This window comes from Crinia signifera, chromosome 2, assembly GCF_055691185.1.
Source record: "Crinia signifera chromosome 2, ASM5569118v1, whole genome shotgun sequence".
Lineage (NCBI taxonomy): Eukaryota > Metazoa > Chordata > Amphibia > Anura > Myobatrachidae > Crinia > Crinia signifera.
The window spans coordinates 255,153,000-255,179,625 of NC_139218.1; the positions used below are offsets into that span (position 1 = coordinate 255,153,000).

A 26,626-nucleotide genomic window follows, 5' to 3' on the forward strand; every position below is an offset into this window, starting at 1 on the left:
CTTTTATTAAAAATCTCTCCCCTTGCAGGGGGAAGGCTCCAAACAAACAGCGTGGTGCCAGTGGGATGCAGGTCCCAAGTATAGTGGAACAATGGGTATTGCCAGCAATAGTTACCAACAGTGACTGGTTAGTGTAGGGTACAATATTACATTGGCTTCCTCATCTGAGGAAGCCGCCGTAAACTTGAGAAACGTGTAATATTGAGCTCTACACTGCCCAGTCACAGCGGGTTACTATTGCTGGGAATACCCTTTTTCCACTATACTTGGGACCTGCATCTGACACCACAATGTTTGGAACCTACTTCCTGCAAGGGGAGAGACTTGATTACAATACCACCAATTAAGGATTATTATTATGTCCAAGCAAGGACCAATTACAAGCATTGCATGATCAGAAGAGACATTTAAATCATAGTTTTATGTTGTATGTCATGTATGTTGATTGTGTCTTTATTGTAATTGGAGTTGGAGTGCACACCTTAGATTATCTGATATTATTTATTTATCATTCTATTTTAACTTATTTATTGTTGTAATTGTATAGCTGCACCTCTTAAAAGGTGATATCACCACTCTATCTATTGGTCCATATGTGGAGGTTCACAATTCCTCTAAGTAATTCCCCTCCTCCTTCAAACACGCTCTTGTCTCCCCAATTCTCAAAAAAAGGGTTGCAAAGGGAAATGTGCATAGGGCCTCCAGGGAAAGCAGAAGACATGCCCAACTTACAGGGGGGGGGGGGGGGGGGGGGGGGGGGGGGGGCTGTTAGGACCACACAAATTGTTTTTTTTTGGGGGGTGGGAGTAGGTTGAAGTTCTGCCTAGGGTGCTGAGAAGCCTTACACCGGCCCTGCCCATCTCCCTCCTCCCTTTTGCCTCCAAGCTCCTAGAACATTAGGCCTATAACCATCTCCTAGGCCACCTTACCGCTTACTCCATTCTAGATCTGCTCAACACCCTCCGCTCCTTTGGCATCACTGGCACGGCTTCTCCTGGTTCACCTCATACCTCTCCGATCGCTCCTTCTCCGTCTGTACTCCGACCTCCTCCTCTCCTACTACCCCTCAGCCAGTCGGTGTTCCCAAAGGGTCAGTCCTTGGCCCTCCCTCTTCTCTTCTCCCTCTACACCACCTCTCTGGGCACCCTCATCAGCTCCTATGGCTTCAATTACCACCATTATGCTGATGATACCATAATCTATGTCTCCTCCCCCGATCTTTCCTCATCACTCCTGTCCAAGGTCTTCAAATGCCTCACGGCCATCTCAGCCTGGATGACCCAACGCTTCCTGAAACTAATCATGGCTTTTGTTTTTCGTTCGTCCACCCACCTCCTTTTAGTCTGTTAACTCTTATGAGTAGGGTCATGCTTCCTTACGTACTCACCATACCTCACCAGCACTCCTGCCCTGTTCTTCCCTTCCTCTACTTTATCTTCAGTCTCCTCGACAATTTCTACACCTACTTCAGAATTGATGCTGATTTTAGTTCTACCAGCTATACCCCTATTTATGCTGAATTTTATCATCACACCCTGTATGTTACCTTGTAATTTGATTTATGTACGGCGCTGCGGACACTTTGTGGCACATTATAAATAAACAAACTACTACTACTACTAATAAGGGACTGCAGCTGCACTCATAATTGTAAAAAGGCCTTGCTATGGTAATTTTTCTTTTTGGTGTTTTATTAAAAGTACAGTAAATGCCTCTTGTTGCAGTGGTGATCCAAGCTGCATCCTAGGACCTAGGCATTGGATCACTAAGATACAATGGGATTGTTCAAGTCTTCCATTACAGAATGCTTATAAGATGCCAGGAAATGTCCAACAACAGAGATCCTGCTCCCCCCCCCAAACAGTGGTGAAACCAAAAGAAGTCTGTTGCAGCCCCCTTCTCACCCCCAAAAGGCATCTGTCAATTATGACTACTTCCAACGTTGCCTTAGGCAGAATGAGTGCTCGACATGCACAAAGTACCAATAACACTGGACAACAAATAAAAAAAAAAAATGGGATCCTAAAAATTACATGTTTATTAATAGAATTTAGGGTGCTGAAAATGACAATAAAATTGAAAAATTTGTTGACGTTTTATAGTTAAACTTATTCACATTTGCTGTTTTCCAAAACAAATAGCGTAATATACATACACAACATCAACAATGATACAAATCATTGCTTTTAATGCTGCTTTAGTTTTGCAAGTCGCTTGTACACTAGTTCTGGGGCATCTCTGACAAGTGTCCAACATAGTCTGCTAGAATTGCTGCATTCCATTTCCCCTGGTATCTCTTCCCTATCTCAGAAATATCCTGGTGAAAACATTCACAGTGTTCATTACTAACGACACTGCAGTTAGCTGGGGAAAAAAGTGAGAATGAAGAAAATGCATCTTCACAGACATACTGCACCCAAGTGTCTGATATGATTTAATCATATTTTCAAATGGAAAAATGTCTGCAATGCGTGACCACAGCATTAACCCCTTGAGTGGTATGCCCGAAAATTTTCCGGGCTCAGCTGCGCTGCCGCAGCGGGCTGTCCTGGAAAATTTCCGGGCATATCACTAATATACAATAGGTGCGCGCCAGTGATGTCCAGGTGTGCACCACTGGCACAGCACCTCTAGAGCCCACCCCCCATCACAACCATGCAGTCCCCCCAGTCTCCCCCATCACATTTGCTCTGGCGATCGTTACGCCGGAGCTCCCCTGACCCGCCAGCCAGTCGTCACTCATTTTACAATGATGTCGACGGCAGGCTCGGGTATGGTCGGCGCGGCTCAGGGGGACTCGGGAGCATTCAGGCACCCGAGTCCTCCAGAGCCGCCGCGAACATCCCCCAGCCTGCCGCCAACGTCACTGCTGAATGTGACAGGCGGCTGGCTAAGGCAGCGGCGGCAGGGAAGCTCTGGCGTACTAACGCCAGAGCAGAGGTGAGGGAGGGGGGCTTGCAACTACCTGTGGTGGGTTTTGCTGGGGCAGGACAAACCTGCCCTGGTAGGTTTCTCCTGCCCCAGCAAAACCCACCACTCAAGGGGTTAATCTAAGATTTAGTTAATCGCTAAGGATCTTCAAAACTTGAACTAAGAAACATTTTTAAACATAATCGTGTTCAGCACATTGACATCAGTAAGAATTGGTCATTTTTACATAGGATCCTTTTGTGGCTATTGCCTAGTGTAATCAGTACTATGGGAGGAAAGCACACATTTGAATCGCTAATGTATGCACATGATTAATAATGTATTTAGCCAAACATTCAAAAACACATCTAACCTATTCTTTTGTAGAAAAACATTTAAAAACAGGTTGTCATGAAGTCTGTTCCCATGGGTAAAATGTATGAAACTAGTCAATAAGAAATTGTATCTAACTATAGTCTAATCTGACCAAGTGTTCCTGATGGGTTGAATAACACCTAACAAACAATAAGTTATCACCAAATAGTATATTAAAATGTTGTCAGTCATTGAAATTTAAAATGCTTTTTTCTTTGATCAAGTTGAAGTATAACTTTGAGTATCTATCTATTTTGGCTACTTTATTAACTTTAAATTGCTATTCCTGTGATTTATTTTAATCTCCTTTATCTTTTATTTGTGTGCTTAAGGAATCCCTCTAGCTGCCAAGGAAAAACTGGATATCCCAGTAATATTTGCACCGGATACAATGAAACTTTATGAAGCTTTGATAGTTGTACATATGTTTAAAGCAAATGGTGAGAGCTGGGATCAAGACAATGTTGAAGAGATAACTACAGAATTGAAAAGGTAAGTGAGATACTGGTCAGTTACTGGGAAGATTATGTATTAATACAGCCATATTGTCAAATCCATTTAATTATATACTAGAGACTTATTGAGAGTTGAAGGTAAATATACATAAAACATTAGGAAACAAATATAGGACCTTATTCTGATTGACTCGCAATGCTGCAAATACACAGACATCGCCCTGCGTCCGGTGAATGGATGTTTTACATAAACTCCCACATCTTTTGATGGTCGCCGAAAGATGCAGTGCATGTCCACATAACAAGAGTGTCTCTCAGGTCACTCAGATATGCATGCACATTCTGGAGGAAGTGTGCGGGCAGCTAACATCCGGTGATGTCAGCTGCACACCCCTGGCACCCACGTCACCGGGCAATTTCCATGGGAACGCCCATAAAACGCTGGGCATTGCCATAGACGAGTCCCCCAGCCCCCACCTGCAACCTTAATCTTGGGTGCATGAATGTTCATCGTAGATGCACTCACCCGGCACATGCGCAGAAATGCGCATTTCAAAAACATCGAGCATGACCAGAATAAGGACCATAGTGTATTTATTTTATGTTTAGTTGGATGCCTCACTTGTGCAATAAATAACAGTGTGTTGAATTAATCTCCATTTAAATGTAGAAGGTTCAGACAGAACCTGTGACCAGAACACACTCACTGAAGTTGAGAACCGCCTTTGAATTAACTCCAGAATCTGTACTGAGTTTACTGTTTTATTCCAATTTCTGAGCTTTTACAGTTAGATCCACCAGGGATCGAACCCGGGTCCAGTGTGAATTACACATCGGTACTTTCCCAGACCGATTGGAGTAGTCTTCTCCTTCATAACCTTATACTGGTACTGCTATTAAAGAGAAACCTTATCCACCAACTTTACATCAGACTACAAATGTATTAGCAGCATAATTAAGAGGAAGGCCATCCGCCACCCAGCCAGTGTTATTATGTTCCAAGCAATTGCTTACTACTCAATAGGAATTAACTCCTCTTGAAAAAGACTGCCTTATTAAATCCCTTTTGATCCATTAACTCCTAATGAAGTCCTATTAAGGGACAAAACGCGTTGGGTTTCTTCTGCTGTTATCAAGCGTTTAAATTGTCTCAATGAATATCATAAAGATCTGGATGAATTGTTGCCACTGTGTGGCTTAAGAGACTTTTTAAATAAATTTTTTGGTACTTGTTTCCTAGCACGGCGCCCACGATTTTAATCTTATTACATCATTTTGATTGCATCGCATGCGATCGATGCGATCAAAACGATGATTTAATTGTACAATCACCCTGATGGGTGATTAGTATGTTATATGCACCCCCATTGTTAACGCCACCGCCACTATTAATGCCAACCCGAAGTGCTGCGCTCGTCACGCTTTGGGTTGGCATTAATAGTGGCGGTGGCGTTAACTATGGGGGTGCATATAACATACTAATCACCCGTCAGGGTGCATGTACAATTAAATCATCGTTTTGATCGCATCGATCGCATCGCATGCCATTTTAATGGCATGCGATGCGATTTTAAAATTGTACAGTGCGGCTCTTAGGACCCAAAAATCGGGTCCCATCGCATACCATCGCATACCACTAATTAAGGCATGCGATGGTATGCGATGGGCGCCGTGCTAGGAAACAAGTACCAATTTTTTTAAATTATTTGGACTCTTATTCTGTATACTAGTGTAAACTTTATTAAGGCTGGATTGATCAAATTGTGAAGATCATCACTAGGGGCACCAACTCACGACTGTGCTACATATATATATATATATATATATATATATATATATATATGTAGAAAAGAGAAGAATGAAGCGCACCAATCAGCAATAAATTTGACAAATTTTACTTATATAACTGCTGACATACATAGGGTTAAAAGTAGAAAGCTTGCCGTGTGGACAGGGCTATACAGCCGGACCCAGCGTCGATGAAGAACCGTGAGCAGTGATCAGTTGCAGACGGGGCGCATCAGGACCAGGACAGACAGCCAGGAACTTCCACAGGTACAGCACTTCGTCAGTCCGTAGCTGTGACGAAACGCGTTGGGTGTGGTTACCTGTTCCCGACGTGGTGAAGTCCTGGTCTGGTTCGTGCTGTACCTGTGGAAGTTCCTGGCTGTCTGTCCTGGTCCTGATGCGCCCCGTCTGCAACTGATCACTGCTCACGGTTCTTCATCGACGCTGGGTCCGGCTGTATAGCCCTGTCCACACGGCAAGCTTTCTACTTTTAACCCTATGTATGTCAGCAGTTATATAAGTAAAATTTGTCAAATTTATTGCTGATTGGTGCGCTTCATTCTTCTCTTTTCTACAAGCATACCCCATTTTGGATTCGTGGTTGGATCCTTGTATTGGAGCTGCACACATTTATGGGACATTCGGACCACTCCTGATATAGACTGTTGGACTTTTTGCGCTGGGTATTTTCTCTCATATATATATATATATATAGCGGGCGTTGGGGGGATGCTGGTTGTGGCCCTGATCCTATGGATATTCCCTGCTGTCTTTATTTCTGAACTTGGTGACCACCTTATTTTTGCTGCTGGATTTGACAGACTCCTTGACAAAGGTCACGGTTAGTGACCGAAACGTTGGAGCATTCAGCTAGGATATTGTTTATTTGTTGTAGCTGGCTTTTGATTTATCAGGAGTTTCTTTCTCCTGATCATTAACTAGTGGAGAGTGCTTTAGTCTTACCTCAGGGTGAGACTTTTTCTCTGTATATATATATATATATATATATATATATATATATATAGATAGATAGATAGATAGATAGATAGATAGATAGATAGATAGATAAAAAGGGTGGTACTAGCGCTGGTGAATCCCCACTTTTTGGCTATAAGTGTTCTTGCACTGTCCTGTGTCAAGTCTCAAATACACTCCCATTCCTTCTTTGGGGTGGCAGCACCTCTCCTATGGGTTCTTGTTCCTGGGAACCCTGTGTATGGAAGGTCTGAAAAAAAGGGTGAGATGGGCCCCTTTAGTGTAGTATTTTAGTAATCAATTTGTCTCCCTTCACCACATGAAGACAGACCAACACCACAATTTTAAAGGTGTACCGTATGAAGTGGTATTCAACCAGTGTTTAGTGAGCGTCTTCCAAAGATAGTTCCAAAGGCTAATCAGCAAACTTCAAGGAATTCCAAAGCCTCCTTCCTTGGTCCTCTCCCCAATGTGATTTACTCTAGTCTCCGGAGAGTGTCACCTTCCGGAGACTAGAGTAATTGACATTGAGGAGAGGATGCTGTATATAGCAGAAAGTGCTATAAGTGAAAAAAAAATACAGAATACAAATTAAACTACAAATGTTTCATCCCTTACAGTATACAGTATTTGCTTTGATCTGTTTTCATCTTTAAATGGATCATGACAGCAACTAGTTTCCCCCACTCATGACTAGCTAAGTCACATTTGGCTAGCGTCAAGGTGAGCATAGACTCATCTGTAACCAGAAGCATCTCTTGTTTTCCCATTCAATTAACTTTTTGGGAATTTTTTTTTTTTTGCAGTAATCTAGAAGGAGATTTTAATTATGTAATGTGAAGAGATAGCATTGACTTGATTTTAATAGCCAAAAATGAATGTTTGATGACTGTCAGCTACAGTAGGAGCAAGTTTCATCTTTGCTCCTTTGGTCATGGCTAGCCATGGCTAGCCATGGCTATTCTATTGTTCTCAGCTGCAATACGTATTGTATTGCAGCTGAGAACAATAGAATAGCCATGGCTAGCCATGACCAAAGGAGCAAAGATGAAACTTGCTCCTACTGTACATGGGTCAATACACAAGCAGATATGCAGAAGTAACTACATAGTGATTGTGCAAATGGCCATCATCACAGCAGAGAATATTGCTGTACAAGCGTGATTTAACAAAATAAATAATTACATGTCAACATTTGAAACAGTGTATCCAAGACAGAGGATGGAACAGTCTCAGGTATACGATGGATCTACCCAATTCATGGAATCCCAGAAGCTCTCCAACCTAAATCTGCTCCAGGTATAAAAGTAACATTATTTGATAAAAAAGCTCTCTCTCTCTCTCTCTCTCTCTCTCTAAAGTAATTGTAGTGAACAATAAATGCTTACATAAATCATTGTTAAAATCAAGCTGCTTGCCAGCGTGGGATAAGGAGACACACAGCCATAAAATACAGCAGGCTGATCACACAGCATCTCACTCGCACAGCACTAGTTTTCAAAACACCCTTCGCTCTTATCGGCTTAGTCGAATACCACATCCTCTAGAATTAGGCCACACCCAATGTGCTTTGTCACAATCCAAGACTTTGTCGAAGTAACGAAATTCGCTGGCCTATATCGAGATGTCCCCCAAATTTGATGCACACTGTGCATGCAAAGGAATACAGAATTTTTTAATTTAATGCGCATGCATCATGATTCGCCAGATTAGCGGCTTCATGCACACGTGCAAGATTTCACAAACTGGTGGCTATCTGCACCATATATCCCATTCTGTGCATGTGCAATTTAGACACAACAGTCGTTTGTACTCGACTATAAGCTCTAAAATTTGTTAAAAACATGCCAACTCCCAAAATAGCATTCCTATTTTGGGAGCTGAGTACACATCACCTCCATTGGACCACTAATGCCTTTATGTGTTTTTACTAAAGTTTGAAGGCCGTTATCTCGCACAAAAGAACTCTGGTAGTTCTTAAAAACATCAACTGGTGGATATCTTAATCGATACATAATAGATCCACGGGATCCAACACCTTTGGATCATTCTATTCCTTTGAAGGACCCTGGTCTCAATTTTTGATCGTGTGATCATCATATTCAACTGTTGTACCCATGCCCCTGATGAAGTCATGTCTATAAGGAAATGTGTTGGGCTAATGGGTTAATTATGATATTCGTCTATATTGAATGTCTACTGTATAAGAGGATACATTATGTTGTTGATTCACTGAAATTGTATCATACAAACCATGACTGCTTACTGCTATGCCCCGAGGGCATTTTTATTAAATGCAAAACAGTTTTTATTGTGAATTGAATTGATTTAATTTAATAAGATAAGGTTTAGTGCATCCTGAACCCCCTTTTTTTCTATACATATATATATATAAATTTATGTACAGTGTAGGTTCACATACACACACATTTTTATATACTATACACACACACACACACACACACACACACACACACACACACACACACACACACACACACACACACACACACATATATATATATATGTTTTCAAGTAGAGTTTTATAAAGCAAGTTGTTGAAGGATCTTGATTATTTTCTGAGTCAAGCAATCTCCTGCTGGTTTCTTTGGCAGCAATAACCTGTGAACGACTTAATGATCTGTAAACATAGAAAACTGTACAAAGCTATAGATTAATGAGTTTCTGAGGAATAGAGACATTTTTTTTAGAACTAATGGAAACTTGTTAATACAAAAAATCTCACTGGAGAGTTTAAAGTACACTCATACCTCTTTTGCTGTACCTAACTTAATTCTATGTTGCATTGTCCTTCTGTTGCCTTACTGCATGCATACAAATTACAGAACATATAGCACAAAGCACAAAATAAAAAGCCAATGTTGTGTCACTGTTATTGGTATGCTGGTAATTATATAATATAGAACTGTAGCCTCCTTTCGTCACTGTTTATTCAATACATTGTGCATACAGCAAAAGTTTAAATGTAAAATATTAGTCACAAAACTGTTGTAGTACTTTATATTATATTTAGTTTTAGGGTAAAACTGACTTTTTCATTTTCCAGTAATATTGTTAAGGAATAATCCAGTGGTTCCCAAACTAGGAATCACTCCTAGCATAAAAGATTTTTATTAAAACATTTTGGGAAATAATTAATATTAAAGTAAATTGTGCCTACCTGTCAACCTTAGGTTGTTATTTGATGTTGTTCAGTTGTGTCTCTGATAGTGGCAGCCACTAATACCTGTTACAATGACCATATTTAATTTGATCCTGAACATCCAACTGGAGGCACCCCTGAAAGAGCTTTGGGCACCATAGTGGTTTGGGAACCACTGGAATATGCCATGTTTACCTTTCTTAGTATTGTGGTGACTATGAGCCTGATTCAGAGTTGTACAAGCATCTCTTATATGCATTGCACATGCACAAATAGTGACAGAAATTGTGTAAATGCAATGTAGCCAGAGCTTGACTGACAGGAAGCCGGCTTTTGGAGGTTTTAAGCTGCCATTTTCCAGGCATGTCAGGATGGATGAGCAAAGAGCAAACCAATTACACACAGTGTACTGTATACTTACAATATGTATACATGCAAATATAAGAAATAATATATATTTCAGTGTAATTCAATGTAATATTAAAACCATCATTTCTGTGCTCAAATATGTAATAACAGTTACATGGAACATTAATAAAGAGAAGATGGGAAATAGTACTTCACATTTGGCAATCCCTTCAAAAACCTCAATTATTACCATAGGTTGACCTTACAGTGTTTCCAGAAGACCTGACTAATATGTTGGATAACTGTGAATAAAACAGGGCTTCAAGGTTGTGAGATGCTTAAAAGAAATTAAGAAACATTTTTATTATTACAATAAAAAACAAAACCACACACCTAACTAGTATTAAATGCCAAAGAGCTTATAATTAATATACATTTATTAGTCTCAGCATGCCATTCATTTTTTGCAATTATGCTAGAAATCCAGTAAGGAGCACAACTGGGAAACATCTATCTAATCTTGCACTTGTAATGAACAGACTTTAACCAGGGCTGCCACTAGGAATTTTTGGGCTCAGGACTGATTTCCAGTCCGGGTCCCTCCAGGTCCCCCTCATCTCCCCTCCTTTCACTTACCGCCTGACTCCTGCTCCGAGTCCCTCATCCCCTCCTGCTGAATGCAGCAGGTCTCGAAGCACAGGCTTCTTCAGTGCAGGATGCTGGTGGCCAATTAAAATGCAGCACCGGCTGGTGAGCCAACTAGAGCTCTTGTAGTGGAAGCCGCTCTGATTGGATCATTATCATACTGTTGATGTCGACAAAGCAGTCATCTGGCATGAGACACTTTGTAAATTCTTTGGAAAATATAATTTTTCACTTGTGTTTTTATGTCATTAAAAAGGCAGATTTGAATGAATATGCCCCCAAAAGTGAAAATCAATAATCCAATTCAAGATCGTTTATATTTCACACTTAAACCATTCTGTTGCTTTGACTGTAAAGGGTTTATAGCAACTACAATGAAAATGTTTGTACATACAAAATGAGAGCTTTAACCCATACTTAGGCTTACATTTGTCTGGGTTTCTTTTTTGGCCATTGGAAAACATTTACTTTGTTAAATAAAATGAGAAAAGCGGTAGCCATGTTTGTTTTACTTACAACCAGCTTCCATACTGACCATGAAATACAAAGGATGGGATTGCTCAGGAATCAGCTTGTTTCGCACACACTTCCACATCTATTTTCCCATTGGATAATATACCAGTAAAGGGGCAAAGCCTTAGGACTTTGTGAAGCATGCTGATTCCTGGGCAACACTGTAATCATGCCTAGGGCAGAGGCGTAACTAGAACTTTGTGGGCCCCATAGCAAAATTTATAATGGGGCCCCCCACCACCACCACTATTACACATTATGCGACACATCGCAATTTCCATTACACATTATGCAACACAGCACAGTGCCCGCCATTACACATTATGCAACCCACCCCAATGCCCATTACACATTATGTGACACACCGCAGTGCCCGCCATTACACATTATGCCATCCACCCCAATGCCCATTACATATTATGTGACACACCACAGTGCCCACCATTATTCATTATGCAACCCACCCCAATGCATATTACACATTATGTGACACACCACAGTGCCCACCATTACACATTATGCGACACACTGCAGTGCCGACCATTACACATTATGCGACACACCGCAGTGCCCACCATTACACATTATGCGACACACTGCAGTGCCGACCATTACACATTATGCGACACACCGCAGTGCCCACCATTGCACATTATGCGACACACCGCAGTGCCCGCCATTACACATTATGCGACACACCGCAGTGCCCACAGTCAGTCTCACAAATCAGCAGCTCTTAGGTAAATAGCTTCAAATCAGTCAGTTTTTAATAAGTGAAATAATGAAAATGTATGCAAACAAATACATTAAATAATAAATTATATATTAAGATTGCTTTGCAAAAATATAGAATAGTTCAAAATAGGCATCTAATGGAGGTATTGATTCAGGAGATATTTATTGGCAATAATCTTAGTGTGATCCTCATATTTCCCAATATATTGCCATATTGTTGTTGGCAGAGTTGGGATGTAATCATAGGCCACTTTTGATGTAAATTGAAATATCTCCATAGACAGGTGCTATAAGCTTGTTATTTGTGTGAGTACATTCAGTAATTGGTTAATTTATGAACAAGTGAGCACTTAGTCAGACATGAGCGGTTTGTATTCAAGCGCTGCGCCCCCCCCCCCCCCATCTGAACAGATAGCTGAGCTCACCAGCGATATTATATGATGATGATGATGATGCAGCAGCAGTAGGAGTCTTCCCTCCATCGGCCGCCCTCACTGTCTGATTCTGGATCCCTCGTGGCAGCGTGTGTCCGCTTGGTCCTGTGGATGCGTGGCCGCCTGCCTAGCCTTCCGGAAGTCTCTCCCTCCCATGCAGGACCACGCGGATGGGGCTCACATGAGCAGCAGCTGCCGTGCGCACGAACTCGCGAGATGATGACAGTATCATCTCGCGAGTTAAAGGGCACGGCGGCGGCGTCATCATTCATCCGCCTCCGCGCCTGCCCGGCTTCTCCCCCAGCACAGCCAAGCCCGGCGCAAGCTGCTTAAATGCCGCGGCGGCTCTTTTAAGGGATAATATTATATTACTGGTCACGGTGCAGGGGAGTGCTTGGGGTCCCGGCCCCCCCAGCCGCCGGGCCCCATAGCAGCTGCACCCCCTGCACCCTCGGTAGTTCCGCCACTGACAAGGGGAACCATCCAGCACATGTATTACATACATCTTCACAAGTATTGTATATTTATACGGTTACCCCCCCCCCCCCCATCACAACATAGGGATAGATGTATCAAGCTTAAAAAAAGGTGATAAAATAAAGAGTGATAAACAGCCAGCCAATCAGCTACTAATTGCAAGGTTACAGGTTGGGGTACTTATATGTTAGTTGGGCGCCCACTATAGTTAGTACGCTCATACCTCCACTATCCATGTCAGCATGGAGTTGAGTTTATATAGTGTGGCGAGCACAGCGAGCTACCGAGCCCGAAGCGTGGCTAGCGTAGCGAGCCCCGTGAGAGAACGCGTAAAACTAAGCAAATAGCTTAGTGGGCGCCCAACTAACATATAAGTACCCAGGCTGGATTTGAAAAATGACAGGTAGGAGCTGATTGGCTGGTGGTTTATTACTGTCCACTTTATCACTTTTTGAAGCTTGATTCACCTGGCCCATAGTCTTTAGTGTTCTTTAAAATGCAAATGTAATTTCTCTTTCATGTTTGCAGTTAGAAACTACTGTAGAATCTATATTAAATTGGTTTAAATTTGGAGTGCACATTTAGCAAAAGGCCATCAATCTCTTGGAGCTGTTATTATAGGTTGTTCTCCATCGTTTGACAAATCTAATTGTTGAGTGACCTATAACATATTAAGATGACAGAATAAGGTTATTAAGATTACGATGAGAAATACTTGCATTGCAGTTATTAGCGAGCAGGTTTAGCTTCATTTTAATCTGCTGTTAGCACATACGTATGCATTTTGCATGTAAAATGTGTCCATGTCACCAGTGTACTTAACAAGGGTTTTTTTTTTATCTTGGGAAGAATAATGATCATTTTTAGTTTTTTGTGACAAAATAAATTACCATCATTAGGTTTTCTATTCTGAATAGAAATATTTTGTTCAGAAGAAGTGTTTCCTCAATGAAGTAAGGTGTAGCCTAAAGGTGCCCATAACGGATGTAAAATGTAGCCATAACCCTTATGTTGCACTAATATTATGGGTTAAAGAGTGGGTAAACGAAAATATGTTCTGCATCAATTGCGAGGGTCAAAAGCAAATTGTGTGGCCACTTGAAAAGATGATTGCCGTTTAGGTGTTAAAAATGGTTATAATATCTTAGTCAGCCAACCAGTACCTATAGATTTTGTATTTACTACCTAAATGCATGCCCGCAGAACATTGCACAAAGCACTCTGACATAGATTTTTTTAATACTGATTATTTCTAAGTAGCAGAATACAATCGATTTTAAACCTACATCGTATTGGGCAACCAATCAGAATCTACTTCTTATTTGTTTAGCACCCTCTAGAAGATAGTAGACAGGCTCTGATTGGTTGCCCATAGCAACAGCACATGTGAAGTAGAATACACATCTTAGTAAATTTCCCCCATAGTGTCATATTGTAAGTCAGGGTTGCCTACCCTCCCGGAATGGCTGGGAGGGTCCCAAAAATTGGGTTCCCCTCCCGGCCCCCCGGGAAAGGTGGGCAACCCTCCCAGAATCTGTGGCACCCCCGCTCAGCCCCCTGATTGCGGCTTCCTCCATCCTGCCCTTGGCGTTTAAATAACTCTATCTGCCGATCCCCCCTGAAGTCATGCTGAAAGTCTCCTCTCCGGGCTTCTCTTGCAACCTTGTTGTAAGTGCTGTCAACATAGCAGTTTTATTTAAAAAGCAGCAGTAGGGTATATGTTGTCCTCTGCCTGCAGCTCTCAGTTTGTTGCAATCAAATACATGCAGGCACAGATTACATCTGACTCACAATCAGGCTGTAAATTTGTTGCAATTCTTTGATAAACCTTATAGGTTTATGTAAATTAGTTTATCACCTGTCAAGTAGATAAATAATCATGGAAAATGATGCTCCATGCGGGAAAACATTGTTCAATATTATACTGTACTTGTATATAGTACACATTTATACAAAATAACATGTATACAGTACATTCAGTTTTTTGTTACATAGAAACATTGAATTTGATTGCAAATAAGAACCATTTGGCCCATCTAGTCTGCCTGTTTTTTTAACTATATGGTTACATAAAACTCTATTGTATCCTTATTTGTTTGTAAGGATATCCTTATGTCTATCCCATGCATGTTTTGCTCTAATGTCTTAGCCTATTATACTCTGGGAAGTTATCCTGAACCCCTCTCCAGTTTCATTGCATGTCCTCATGTTCTAATACTACCCTTCATTTGAAAAATGTTTCCCTCCTGGACCTTGTTAAAAGCATTATTATATTTTGAAATCATGTTCCCCCTTTCCCTTCTGTGCTCCAAATGATACATATTAGATGTAGGCCATGTACCATTTAGTTGCCCTTCTTTGTACTGTCTCTAATGTATTTATGGCTTTCTGGAGATATGGGCTCTAGATCTCTTTCCTCCTCAATATTTTCTAATACAGTGTCATTAATACTATATTTAGCCTTTTGAGTTTTGAGAGCCAAGTGCATGATTTAGCATTTTTTTTACATTAAACTGTTATTTGCAATACTCTTGACCAATCTTCTAGTCTACCTACATCATTAACCATTTGTTTTACCCCTGCTGGTGTGTCTACCCTGTTGCAAACCTTTTGTGTCATCTGCAAAAAAGGCATACTTTCCCTTTAATACCATTTAATAAATAATTTTAAATAATTAAAAAAATATATATCCTTTATCTATTACTTTAGTCAACCAGTCTAAAAAGTCAGTAATGTTTGTTTGACATGACCTCCCCCAAGTAATTCAATGCTGTTTGGGATCCTGTAAATTGCTGGATATGAGATAATATACTACCATTTCTTTTAATAGTGTTCTTACTGCCTTATAACATTTAATCAAGCATATACTAGACATGGAAGAACCTTATTTAAGGTGATAAAGTTGTGCCATTACCGGTAGAAATTTTGTCTGCTTAAGTTCAAACATTAGTTAGCAATTGAGAAATAAAATGAATATTTTTTTTTGCAGCTGTTGTGAGCTGCAAAGCACGAAGCCGGACTGAAGAGAGAGTAGAAGTTTTACTGACAGGAGTTGTTCCTGGCCAGACTGCCATGGCAAGATCAAGTGATGATGTCATATCTGTGGAGAAGACTGCCCACATACAAGACGAAGTTCAAGTCAGCAATGGTATAGTTATTAAATACTGCTTGATAGATAGTAAATCTGTGTGCTAATACAATAGTAAACCGTGTGCATACTTATGGTAAGAAAACAGAATATAAATCAACAATGAACTGTGACAGGGTAACAGTGTGTAGATGAGAACAGTTACTTTCTTAAATAAAGCATAGTGAAAAATAGAGTACACCAGATAATAACTTAAAGAAAGTGCTGACCAATTTAAGCATCTAAAACCAATACCTGGCAAAGTGAACTAGGAAAATACAGAGAAATGTGTCTACTTTTATAAATATTGGCCATATCCAAAGTTTACAGATCATGCAGTATAATCTAAAGGTACCTTTAAGTCTTTTATTGATGTGTTCTTGAGTATTGAATGATTGAAAAGGATGTATCCAATAACTTTTAAGGCTGTTCAGGTTTCTATAAACCCTGGGAATAGCTAATGTTTTTCATGAGTCCCTTTGACAAAATAGGGTGTCTTGTTTTAAACATGGTTGTCATTATACTTTTATTTGGTCTCAGCCTACACATCTATGTACCAGCTAATGTGAGTTGTTAGCCAGTAAGAAAAGGTTCATTGCAAGAGGCAATTATCCAATAACAAAGATTTGTTTGTCATGACTGGAGATCGGTGGACCCAGGCATGTCCTATTGTAGGTGGCTATCGATGTTAGCTGAATGCCAATGAAAAAGTGCACAGATGCAATAGGATAAGGTGAAGAAACTTTATTCACACAATGGTAATGACGGTAAAGGTGAATACTTGAGAAACAATATAAGAAACAAAGTAAATACTTGAGATGAGGATGTAGACTGTGGCATTATCGCTGAGGAACTGAAGACTGTAGCTTTAACGCTGAGGAGCAGAAGACCGTGGCTTTAATGCTGAGGGACTGAAAAATGTGGCTTTGAGGCGCAGGGACTGAAGACAGTGGCTTTAAGATTGAGGAACTGAAGACTGTGGCTTTAACGCTGAGGACTTGAAGACTGTGGCTTTAAGGCTGAGGAACTGAAGATGTGGATTTAAGGCTGAGGAACTGAAGACTGTGGCTTTAAGGCTGAGGAATAGAAGACTAAGGCTTTAACCAGAGAATGACCAGAGACACTGGAAGAATACAGCAGGAAGGTAGTTTAGTATGGGTGACTTGAACCGGAAAATGACCAGAGGACTGGACCAGACACTGGAGGAATACAGCAGAGTGTGGGATGAAGCAGGCAGTGGAGCATGGACACAGATGGAAGCAGGAACAGGTGAGGCCTGCATACTGGAAGGCACTGTAAACCTGGAGGCTGTCTGGAAGCAAGCTCACACAGCATTAGAGCTGATAAGCAACAATGCACAAGCAATGACTGCTAGCTGAGCTGGGAACTTAACCCCCTTGGGTTGCACTTTGTGGACAGCACGGCAAATGGGAATTTGTAACAGATTCTAAATGGGGCAATCCGTGTGAAGCAGGAAACTTGCATGATTCCACCCAGATAACGAAGGAGTTAATGGCTGCAGTGGATCAGACAGCTAGGAATTCTACAGGTGTCAATAGTAGTACTGCACAGTCTCTCAGGAAAGCATGATTGCAATCTGGCTGCAGGAGGCTGGAATACTAAAGAACATAGAAACTGAAGAGCAGACATGACAGGCCAGGTACACAGGATTTAAGCAGGATTGCGACATTTATCATATTGGATATGATCAATAATTATTTAAAACGTACCCTTTAATTCCATTCGTATTCAGATATAATGGCTATATAGCTCAAGCACACACAAAACTTTTAAACAAAGTGAAGGTATATCCTCTTTTACAAAAGGCAAGCAAATATCCAAATATAAAATATATAGAAAATGACTAAATAAAGCTTAATTGATTAATCATACATTTGCAGTAGCAGTATATATTATTTATATATTTATACTTATTTAACATTTATAAGTGATAAATAAATGCTTTTAAAAGAATCGTGAAACGTGTTATCTAGAAAATAGACTAGATATACAACAATAGTACAGTGTGTGTAAAAAACTTAACAGGTTTTAGTCCTTTCATGACCAGGAGTCATACTAACCAATTTTCCAGCTACCGCATGCGGAAGGGGGCAGATGGGTCGGTGAAACAAGGCTCATGGTCTTACAATGGGTGGCAGTACATGATCGGCCATCATGGACCCCCCCATTATTCAGTGACAGATTACCAGCATTGTAAAGAGGGGGCCCCCAGCTATGGCCTCCTTGGACCACCCAGTTTCAAGGATGGCCTCATACTTCAATATTATCAAATATCCTTTGGTAAGTTCCTGAACATAGGGTGCCAATAAGTTCCTGAACATAGGGTGCCAGTTATTAATACCTCCCAAATTTTCCATGTTGAGAAGAGGGACGAGTGGCCAAAAGGGCGCATGGCTTATGCAAATTAGGGTGCAGCATATGCAAATAAGGAGCGTGCCCCGTTTTTGCCCAGTGTGCCCCTGAATAGACACTGTGCGGGTGTGCGCAGTGTCTATTCTGTCAGATTTGGGGGGACTCCCAATTGCTCCCCTGCAGCGGGACACTGCCGGCTGTGGGAGGGACGCGGAAACATCCCCAAAAACCGGGATGTTCCCGCTGTATACGGGACAGTTGGGAGGTATGAATTAAAGTTAAAATAAAGTGAAATATATCATTTCAGTTTAGTTATCATTGTGATGTATGGAAGCATTCTTACAAAGTAATATGAATAAAGAACAGTCTACTTATATTTAAAAAAAGAAAATACAAATTCTTTGCTCATGGCCGCTGGAGGTTGTTCTGCTGTTCTTTTGATTAATTTGCTGGTGTTTCACAAACAGTGACATCTCTGCGTGGTTATTAATTTGTGCCCTTTGGTGTAAATGTTAGTGCTGTTGCTGAATTGTCTCCAGTATGTCATAATAATGTAGATCTTCATAGCATGTGCGTTTTCTATCCTTGACTGCAATTAATTACACATATTGCTTGGGGTACAGTACAATGATGAAAATAAAGCTATACTTTATATTGCTGTGGTATGTTATTTTATTTAAACTAGCAACCTTAGGTTTCTTATTTTTATCCAGGTCTATTGATGCCACTAAGATAAAACTTGTTTATGATATGTAATTGTTTAGAGAATAAGGCAGGTATTCATTTAAAAGTACCATTCTAACAGGCAGAGTATTGTACTGACGTATTCGGATACACTATAATCCAGAATCATTTTACATTTTTAGCCAGTCCTAACCTAGTGGAATTATATTAATATTAGCTTTATATAAATTTAAAGCCTGCCATAAAATACTCTCCAGCATTGTCAGACTTTGTTAGCTATGAGTATAAATACAATTTGCTGCACCATGTGAGAATGCAGTGTTATAATCATGTGTGAGTGTTTTTTGTAATAAGACAATTTTCCAGCTCATAAATAGGGTGGAATAATCGCAAAAATTTAACAGGCAAATCTGTAATCTCATATTTTAGCCTCTTAGCCAAGAATAAACTCTTGAGATACTCAATAATGTCAAGCATGTTAGGCAACATTGCTTGAATAAACCTAGTCTGAATTGTAAACCAGAGAGAATTATGGAAAATGATGATCCATGTAAAACCTAAAAATGTCAGACATAATTTAACCCTTTGAGCGCCAAGTTAATGTCAAAGCAAACATCATAATGACCTGTGCAGTTTACCCTATATAGGAAATATAATCTTTTTTACAGAACAATTTATATTTGAATTTATGTAACAAATGTGAGTGACGCTGGAATTTTTTAGTGGATATTTTGGAACATCTTTCACTGCTGATGTTAGCACTTAAAGGGTTAAGGTATATAATTTTTTTTATGAGTTAGCAGAATTGTAAATGTGTTTTTTTTTTAAAGATAAAAGGTCAGTTGGAGCACAGTTCTTTTAGTAAAAGAATTGGGGGGTATTTAATCTGTGTCAACCTCCCACAGCCATCTCCTGACGGGGGAGATGGCTGCGGGGCCCTATTCAATGCTGTCTTCCCCGACAGCATTGAACATGGGTTCTGCGCAGAACGAGCCCGACATCACAAGCTGTCGGGGTCGTTCTGCCGAGAAAAGCCGGAAATAGGCGAACTCCCGGCCGGGGCTCGTCTATTTCCAGGGACATTGTCTATTTCCGGGACATTGAATCCCGACCGCCGAGCTCCAGTCGAGCCAAGCGAGAACGGGACAGGGGCACGGCTGTCGAGCTTGCTCGACAGCCGTTCCCCTAACATTGAATTCCCCCCTTGAACTGCCGCAATAAACAACATTACTGATATTGAGTGGGTTGGCACAGTACAATACCATCAGGTACATCCTCCACAGCTCAGGATGAGGGTGCCAGGTAATGCCCCCTAAGGGCAAGGTCATTTTTTCATCTTGTGTTAGTAAGAAAGTAATGTTTAACCCTTTGAGATCCAAGGCAATTTGTAAAAATTGTTGTGAAAATTGCCAAGCAAACCTTTATATTAAACCCTTTAAGTGTCAACGTTGCTGTGAGAGATCCTCAAAATATCAGATAAAAAGACCAGCGCCACTCACAGCGACTGTTCATTTTTTGGGTGCAATATTTAACTGAACTTCAATTCATTTACTTGGCTGTATCTGTATTTATGTATACTAAAAGTACATTGCCATTGCTACATTTTAAACTTGCCAGAAGTCAAATGCAAAGCTGTAGCCTTAATTTAAGCAGTGAAAAGGCTTTCCATAATGCACATTTATCATTACCATATTGAACAGATTCTAAATTGATATCCAACTGTTTTCTTATTGGATTCCATTGTCTTTTAAAATATTTTTTTTTCTGTGCTTAAAAAAACATGATGTTTTTTTTTTATTACTACACCAAGAAATTTATGTTTTTCATTTTATAATGCCAATAAACCAAAATGGCAAATTAGTTTAGACCTGTTGGACAACTAGCTGAGTATTTACTTCATGTCTAAATATGCCTATAGCATATGCAGACATGTGAAACCTGGTTATATCATGAATACAAAACAGTGGATACATGGTTTTTGGAAAGAGATAATGATATAAGGTACAAAGTAGTTTTTAGCTTGTTCAGTTTGGTTATCTACATATGTGGCCATATGTGCTTGGGAGAAAAACATGGAAGTGACATATGTAGATAAAGAAGTAACGTACATATCACTACTTCGCAGTTACAATAAATAACTGGATAAGGGATTTAAAAAATATATCAAAATTATTTACGATACCTGTTATTAGAATAAAAAATATTTTTTACAAAGTATAATTTCTAAGTAAGCACATCTACTGTGTAACTGCAATAGTTATTTCATGACCCTGATTATTTAAATTTGAACTCATTTTAGGTTTTAGCACTGCAGAAGAGTTCTTGTATGAAATTAGGTATGAATCTGAAGAATTAAAATCTCAGCTGGAACCCTCTGTGGGAATTGAGATAGTTAGAAAAGAACGTGATACGACATCTGGGATTGTCACATTGATTTTCAACATCATTTTTGCACCCAACAAGTCAATGAGGTAAACTGCTACTTATGTACAATATTATATTGGGAGTTGTACTTGATCTCATAACAAGACAGCAAATATGGAGCTTTCAAAACTAATTTAAACTACTGCCATTTACACTAATTTACAGCAGAGTTCAAATATATAATGAGGCAAGCCTACATGGCTGATCCCCAGAAGATATGCCAGCTAACCTTCACCTGATTCCTCAACAGAAGGTCTCCTAGCTTCCTCAAGCTATTAGATTTAATTAATGTGAGAACGCTGTCATGTAGAATTAACTTTGACATACTGTAGCTTGTAGCTATCCTTGATTACTCTTCAGTATCAATACAGTATATATTTGATATGAGTGTGTTCTGGCTGGCACACTCAGCTTATTTACATTCCCTGCTTTATTCACGGCCAGGTAACATTTCGATAATCGTAAAGATGATTTCATTTTTGTGTTATTTGTCTTCCAGACTCTTTGCCACATTAGTTGTGCAGTGTGTGACTGGAGGAATATGGAAGTTTCCCATACAGTTTGTTGCCACAGAACCAAATGTGGATGATATTATTCAGATTGAGGCAGTTGGCTTAAACAAAGAATCTGTTGTTGGCTTCAGACTTACCAGCCAGACAAGGTAATTTATTTACTGTTCTAAGTAGTACTGTGAATTAATAGACAAATGTGCATTTACAGTATAGGTCTTTGAGCATTCTATGAGTTCGGGCACAAAAATACAGCAAACTGTGAGGTTGTATTTTGTATACAGCACAGTTAAATGCAGAAGCATGTTCTTAAGGACTAAAACCTGTTTAATTCCCATACAGTGGTTGAATGATATATGATGCAGGTGGTTTAGCACTACTGGGCCCATAGGTGGCAGGTGCCCAGAAATGCCTGTTCCTTATGCAATGGCTCTGCGTCTTCTCTGATTCCCTGAATTGATCCCTGAGGTGGCTCCCACTCTGATCTCAAAAGAGGAAATATTCATCACTATGGTACAGTGGGTGCAAGCCAGTGGCAAATTTATAATGGGTGCAATGTGCAAGTTGGAAAACAGGCCACTGACTTCCCAGGGGGCTGACACCATACACGCTGCACCCATTTTTTAAATCCTTTCCCTCCGGAATCCATTGACAGAGGCAGTAACCCTGCAGAAATTGGCTGCCGCACTAATTTTTACAGAGATCTGCACATGCGCTAGAGTGCTCAGACCCTGCTGTTCCTGGTACTAGCTCTAGACCAAGAGAGTGGGTCAATGACATTACAGAGGTGCAGCTGCCCCACTTCACAAATTTACTGTGCCCCACTTCACAAGTATTCTGCCAGTACTCACATCATTTGAAATGAAAAAAATAAATAAAAATAAAACAGTTGGGTTACCTAAAGTTTGCTTTGTCTAGAATATCTATTCTATTAAATTCCCAATTAAGGTGAAAAAGTTTTAAAGAAATAGCAAGAAGCACACAGTTTTGTTGAACTGTACAAGAGATACCAGGCTGCGACCATCCACATAAGAATGGCCAACTCTCCTCCTTTTCTACGAATATACAGTATCGGCCACTGTGTCAGTGCCCGCAGCTCCAACTGTCATTTACTTATCATGTACTTGTCCTATTTGCATTTGTACTGTAAATCATTATTTTCTTGTTCTGTTCGTGCTCATCTATGTATTGTCAGGCGATACGGAACACTTGTAGCGCCATATAAATAAACAATAATAATAATACAGATTGAGTATCCCTTATCCAAAATACTTGGGGCAAGAAGAATTTTGGGTAACGGATTATTCTGTATTTTGGAATATTTTTATGTTTGAATGAGGTATCTTAAGGAATCTTGCATTTATGTTGTATAAACACATCAAACACATGAAATACACACAAATATATTTTAAAACAAGGTTTTAAAACATAAAACAAAGTTTGTGTACAATTGCAGACACTGGATTTGAAGGCCAAGCAATCATTGTCTTGGATATATTTAGTGCCAGTTACATATCATGTACCCAGTAGATACATTCTGGAGACTATGGTTTTCAGAATAATTTGGATAACGGAAATTTGGACAAGGAATACTGTCATTAGTTTTAAATATGTAAAAAGTTCTAAAAAAAAAATAGCTGCGGCCACTGCAACATAGCACTCCGTATACAGACTCATTCACACAAAGATGTACAAGTGTTGCATATTAAACTAATCTGTATAATCTTACTAAATGATTGTCACATGTAATTGTTCAATTTGCGCAACTAAGATACACATGTGCCTCATCAGAGTCTCACAGGATCTGAAATGGCAATCAGCACATTGTGATTTTAAAGATTGAAATAATGCACGAATATAGCTGTGAGGTATGATCGAACAGATTGGAAATTTGTGGCCCTGGAAAGATTTATGGAAGTGACCTCATGTGGGTGGGAACAAACCAACTATTTGCCAACAGTATATCAGTAAGGATTATACATTATTTTAACTCGAAAATAAACATAAAATATATGCACATACCTTTAAAACCCCCTCAAGAAAAGAAAAAAACTTTACCCTATCCTTTCAACTTTTGGTCTAGGGTGCAATGAAAAGAATTCTGATACTGTAGGGTGACATGATTCAACAAAAGTTTAAGAACCAGTTTAGACAATATAGTCCTCTTAAGCAGAACCAGCAACAGAAATCTTGCAAACTGGAACACTTTGGGGACCCTATTCCTGCCCAGTAGGTAAAGGCTGGTTGACCATTGACTCATCATCCCTGTCTCTCCGAGGCTCAAACCATTTATCCATCTTCACTCCTCACCTGCATAACTCTAGCCTTATCCCCACTTGTGTCACTCAGACACCATGCTGTGTCACGAGCCTTGTTCCCCCTGTGTCTTTCCTTCTGTCAGCCTTAAATCCCCAATGTCTCTAACCCTAATTCACCACCCTAGGTCTCCCAGCCTCATTCCCCACCCTGTGTATTTTAACCTCTTTCTCCCCATGTGTCTCAGTCTCAGCATTTCCCTGTATATCTCAGCCCAATATTCCCCTGTGTTACTCAGTTTCCCCTTTTTTGTCAATGAATCCCTCTGTGTCTCTCAGCCTCCTCCTGTGTCTCCCAGCCTCCCCCTTAGCTTAGTTTCCCACTATGTCTCTCAGCCTAACTGTGCTTCTCAACCTTCTACTGTATGTTTCTCAACCCTGCACCAGTTGTTCAGCCCCCCTCCCTGTGTCTCTCAATCTCGCCCTGTGGTTCAACCTTTCCTTGCATCTCTCAGACTTCCCCTGTTGTTTTTAGCCTACACTATCCCTTCAGCCTTCACCCGTATCTCTCAACCTTTCTGTTCCCCTGTGTCTTTCAGCATCATCTGTCTATCTGTCTCTCCAGCACACCCATCTGTGCTTCCCATTCCCCTGTGTCATTTGAACTTCAGCCTCCCAAACCCTAACCCATCCTGTGTCTCCCCAACCCAGCCCATACTTGATTGATAGTGATTCTGCTGCTGCATCTTTGCCTGTGGCTCAGCTCTCATGCTGTCCATTGATATGTCCTTATGATGTCATGTGCACGGAATCACCACAAAACTGACTTTACTGTTCTACCTAATGGTGGCCATTCAGGCTCCCACTCTTTCTGTCTATGCCCTGCTGAATACAGAGTGGTACAGGTCTGGGGAAAATAGGAAATACTATAGTCTCCAAAGATTTCTGCGAATCTAGACTCCATCCGAATATCATGTGCCTGTTACAAGGGTCCCATTTATCCTTCACTGTTGCTGGGTGCTGGGACATAACTTCTTTTGTTGACATGATTTTGCATTTGAAATCAACTGTAGTTTAGTCTAGTCCACCTAGCAAACTATTGAGAAGGAGAGAATGGTGGAATTTACCGTAGCAGCCATTTACTTCTACAGTTACTGTCATTTATCAAGCAAAGTCTATACAATAACAGTTAGAAGTTGATTAGTTGCTATAGGCACTATGTAAAAGTTAGTGAGTTTATGTGGAACATACAGTATTAATAATAGGCCTTAGTAAGATGACTTCTAATCGCTATATAATTCTGTAAACTGCAGAACAAACTTTTTATTCTTAATTGCAAAAATGCTGTATTATTGCAATTACATGCCCTTTTTTCAATGGAATACATAATGATTTTGTGAACTTAAAAATACAACTGTTTACTTGTTTTTGCAACTTTTAATTATCCATGTGAAATTCCTTATTAAATAGACATGTTATTTTACAAAGCATTTACAGTTGAAATTATTTTTATAATTGGCCAAGATTTGTTGCGTTTGGGTCACAGTATAACAGTGGGTTATTTGCATGAATTTTATCTCAGTTGCAGGGGAGGATGAGATTATCGTTAGGATATAAATTATGACCATTTATTTTATTTGTCTTGCATTTGGATTTCTCTGCTTACCAGTGAAAAGTTCTTTCAGGTTGAAAGAAGCAATTAAATTGAGAGACATGTTTGCAAAAATGTTTTTTTTTTAAGTATTTAAATAAATCCGGAGTCCACCAGAGCTTTGTGCTTTATGTTGTAGAAATAATTACTTCTTCAGTGTTATTATAATTACAGTATAAAAAAAAGCTACAATAGTTTGCAAGAGCATAACCATTATCAGTGCTGGCGGTACAGTGAGCAATGTCTCAGAGGACACAATTTGCTTAAAATAACAAATTTAACATGTATTCTTAACAAATGTTTCTAGGTAGTTATACGATTTGAAAAATTATAAGGATAAATTGACTGTACATTATATATTAGGAGGAATTTGGGTAGTGGGCTTTCCGACCTTATTCCAGGTATAGAGTGGTGAGTGAAAGTTGTGTGGATGGAAAGACTGATTGTGTTGAATACTAAGTTTGTGCATACCACACAACCAATTCAAAAAATTGTCACAAAATAAACCATGCTCCCAGTCTACCCATGTCATGCCTGGTCTTTAGACATACAAACATTAGGGCAAACCATGCCCACTATCATGTAAACCCCAATCTTTTCAAAGTCCTCCAACAGTTCTAATCAATCCGAATCATCTATGATCAAAGCATCCATTGTGTTTGTGTGATTGCACTTTATATCTGTATCATGTTATACTCTATATAGTGTATACACCAAGGGCCCATCCCACAACATAGGGTGTTATGCAGCCACTATCACATGGGTACAAATTAACTGACCTGGCA

General features: G+C 39.9%; 1 protein-coding gene across 2 annotated transcripts in view; it reads left to right on the top strand.

The window, feature by feature from the left end:
- The window catches only part of CFAP47 (cilia and flagella associated protein 47), a 474,937-nt gene that overhangs the window by 426,700 nt on the left and 21,611 nt on the right, over positions 1–26,626 (top strand). For both annotated transcript variants that reach the window (XM_083174330.1, XM_083174331.1), the window contains 5 exons: positions 3,618–3,777; positions 7,708–7,802; positions 15,808–15,966; positions 21,302–21,473; positions 21,926–22,087. In XM_083174330.1, coding sequence (XP_083030456.1) covers positions 3,618–3,777; positions 7,708–7,802; positions 15,808–15,966; positions 21,302–21,473; positions 21,926–22,087 — 748 coding nt within the window. The remainder of the gene's footprint in view (positions 1–3,617; positions 3,778–7,707; positions 7,803–15,807; positions 15,967–21,301; positions 21,474–21,925; positions 22,088–26,626) is intronic.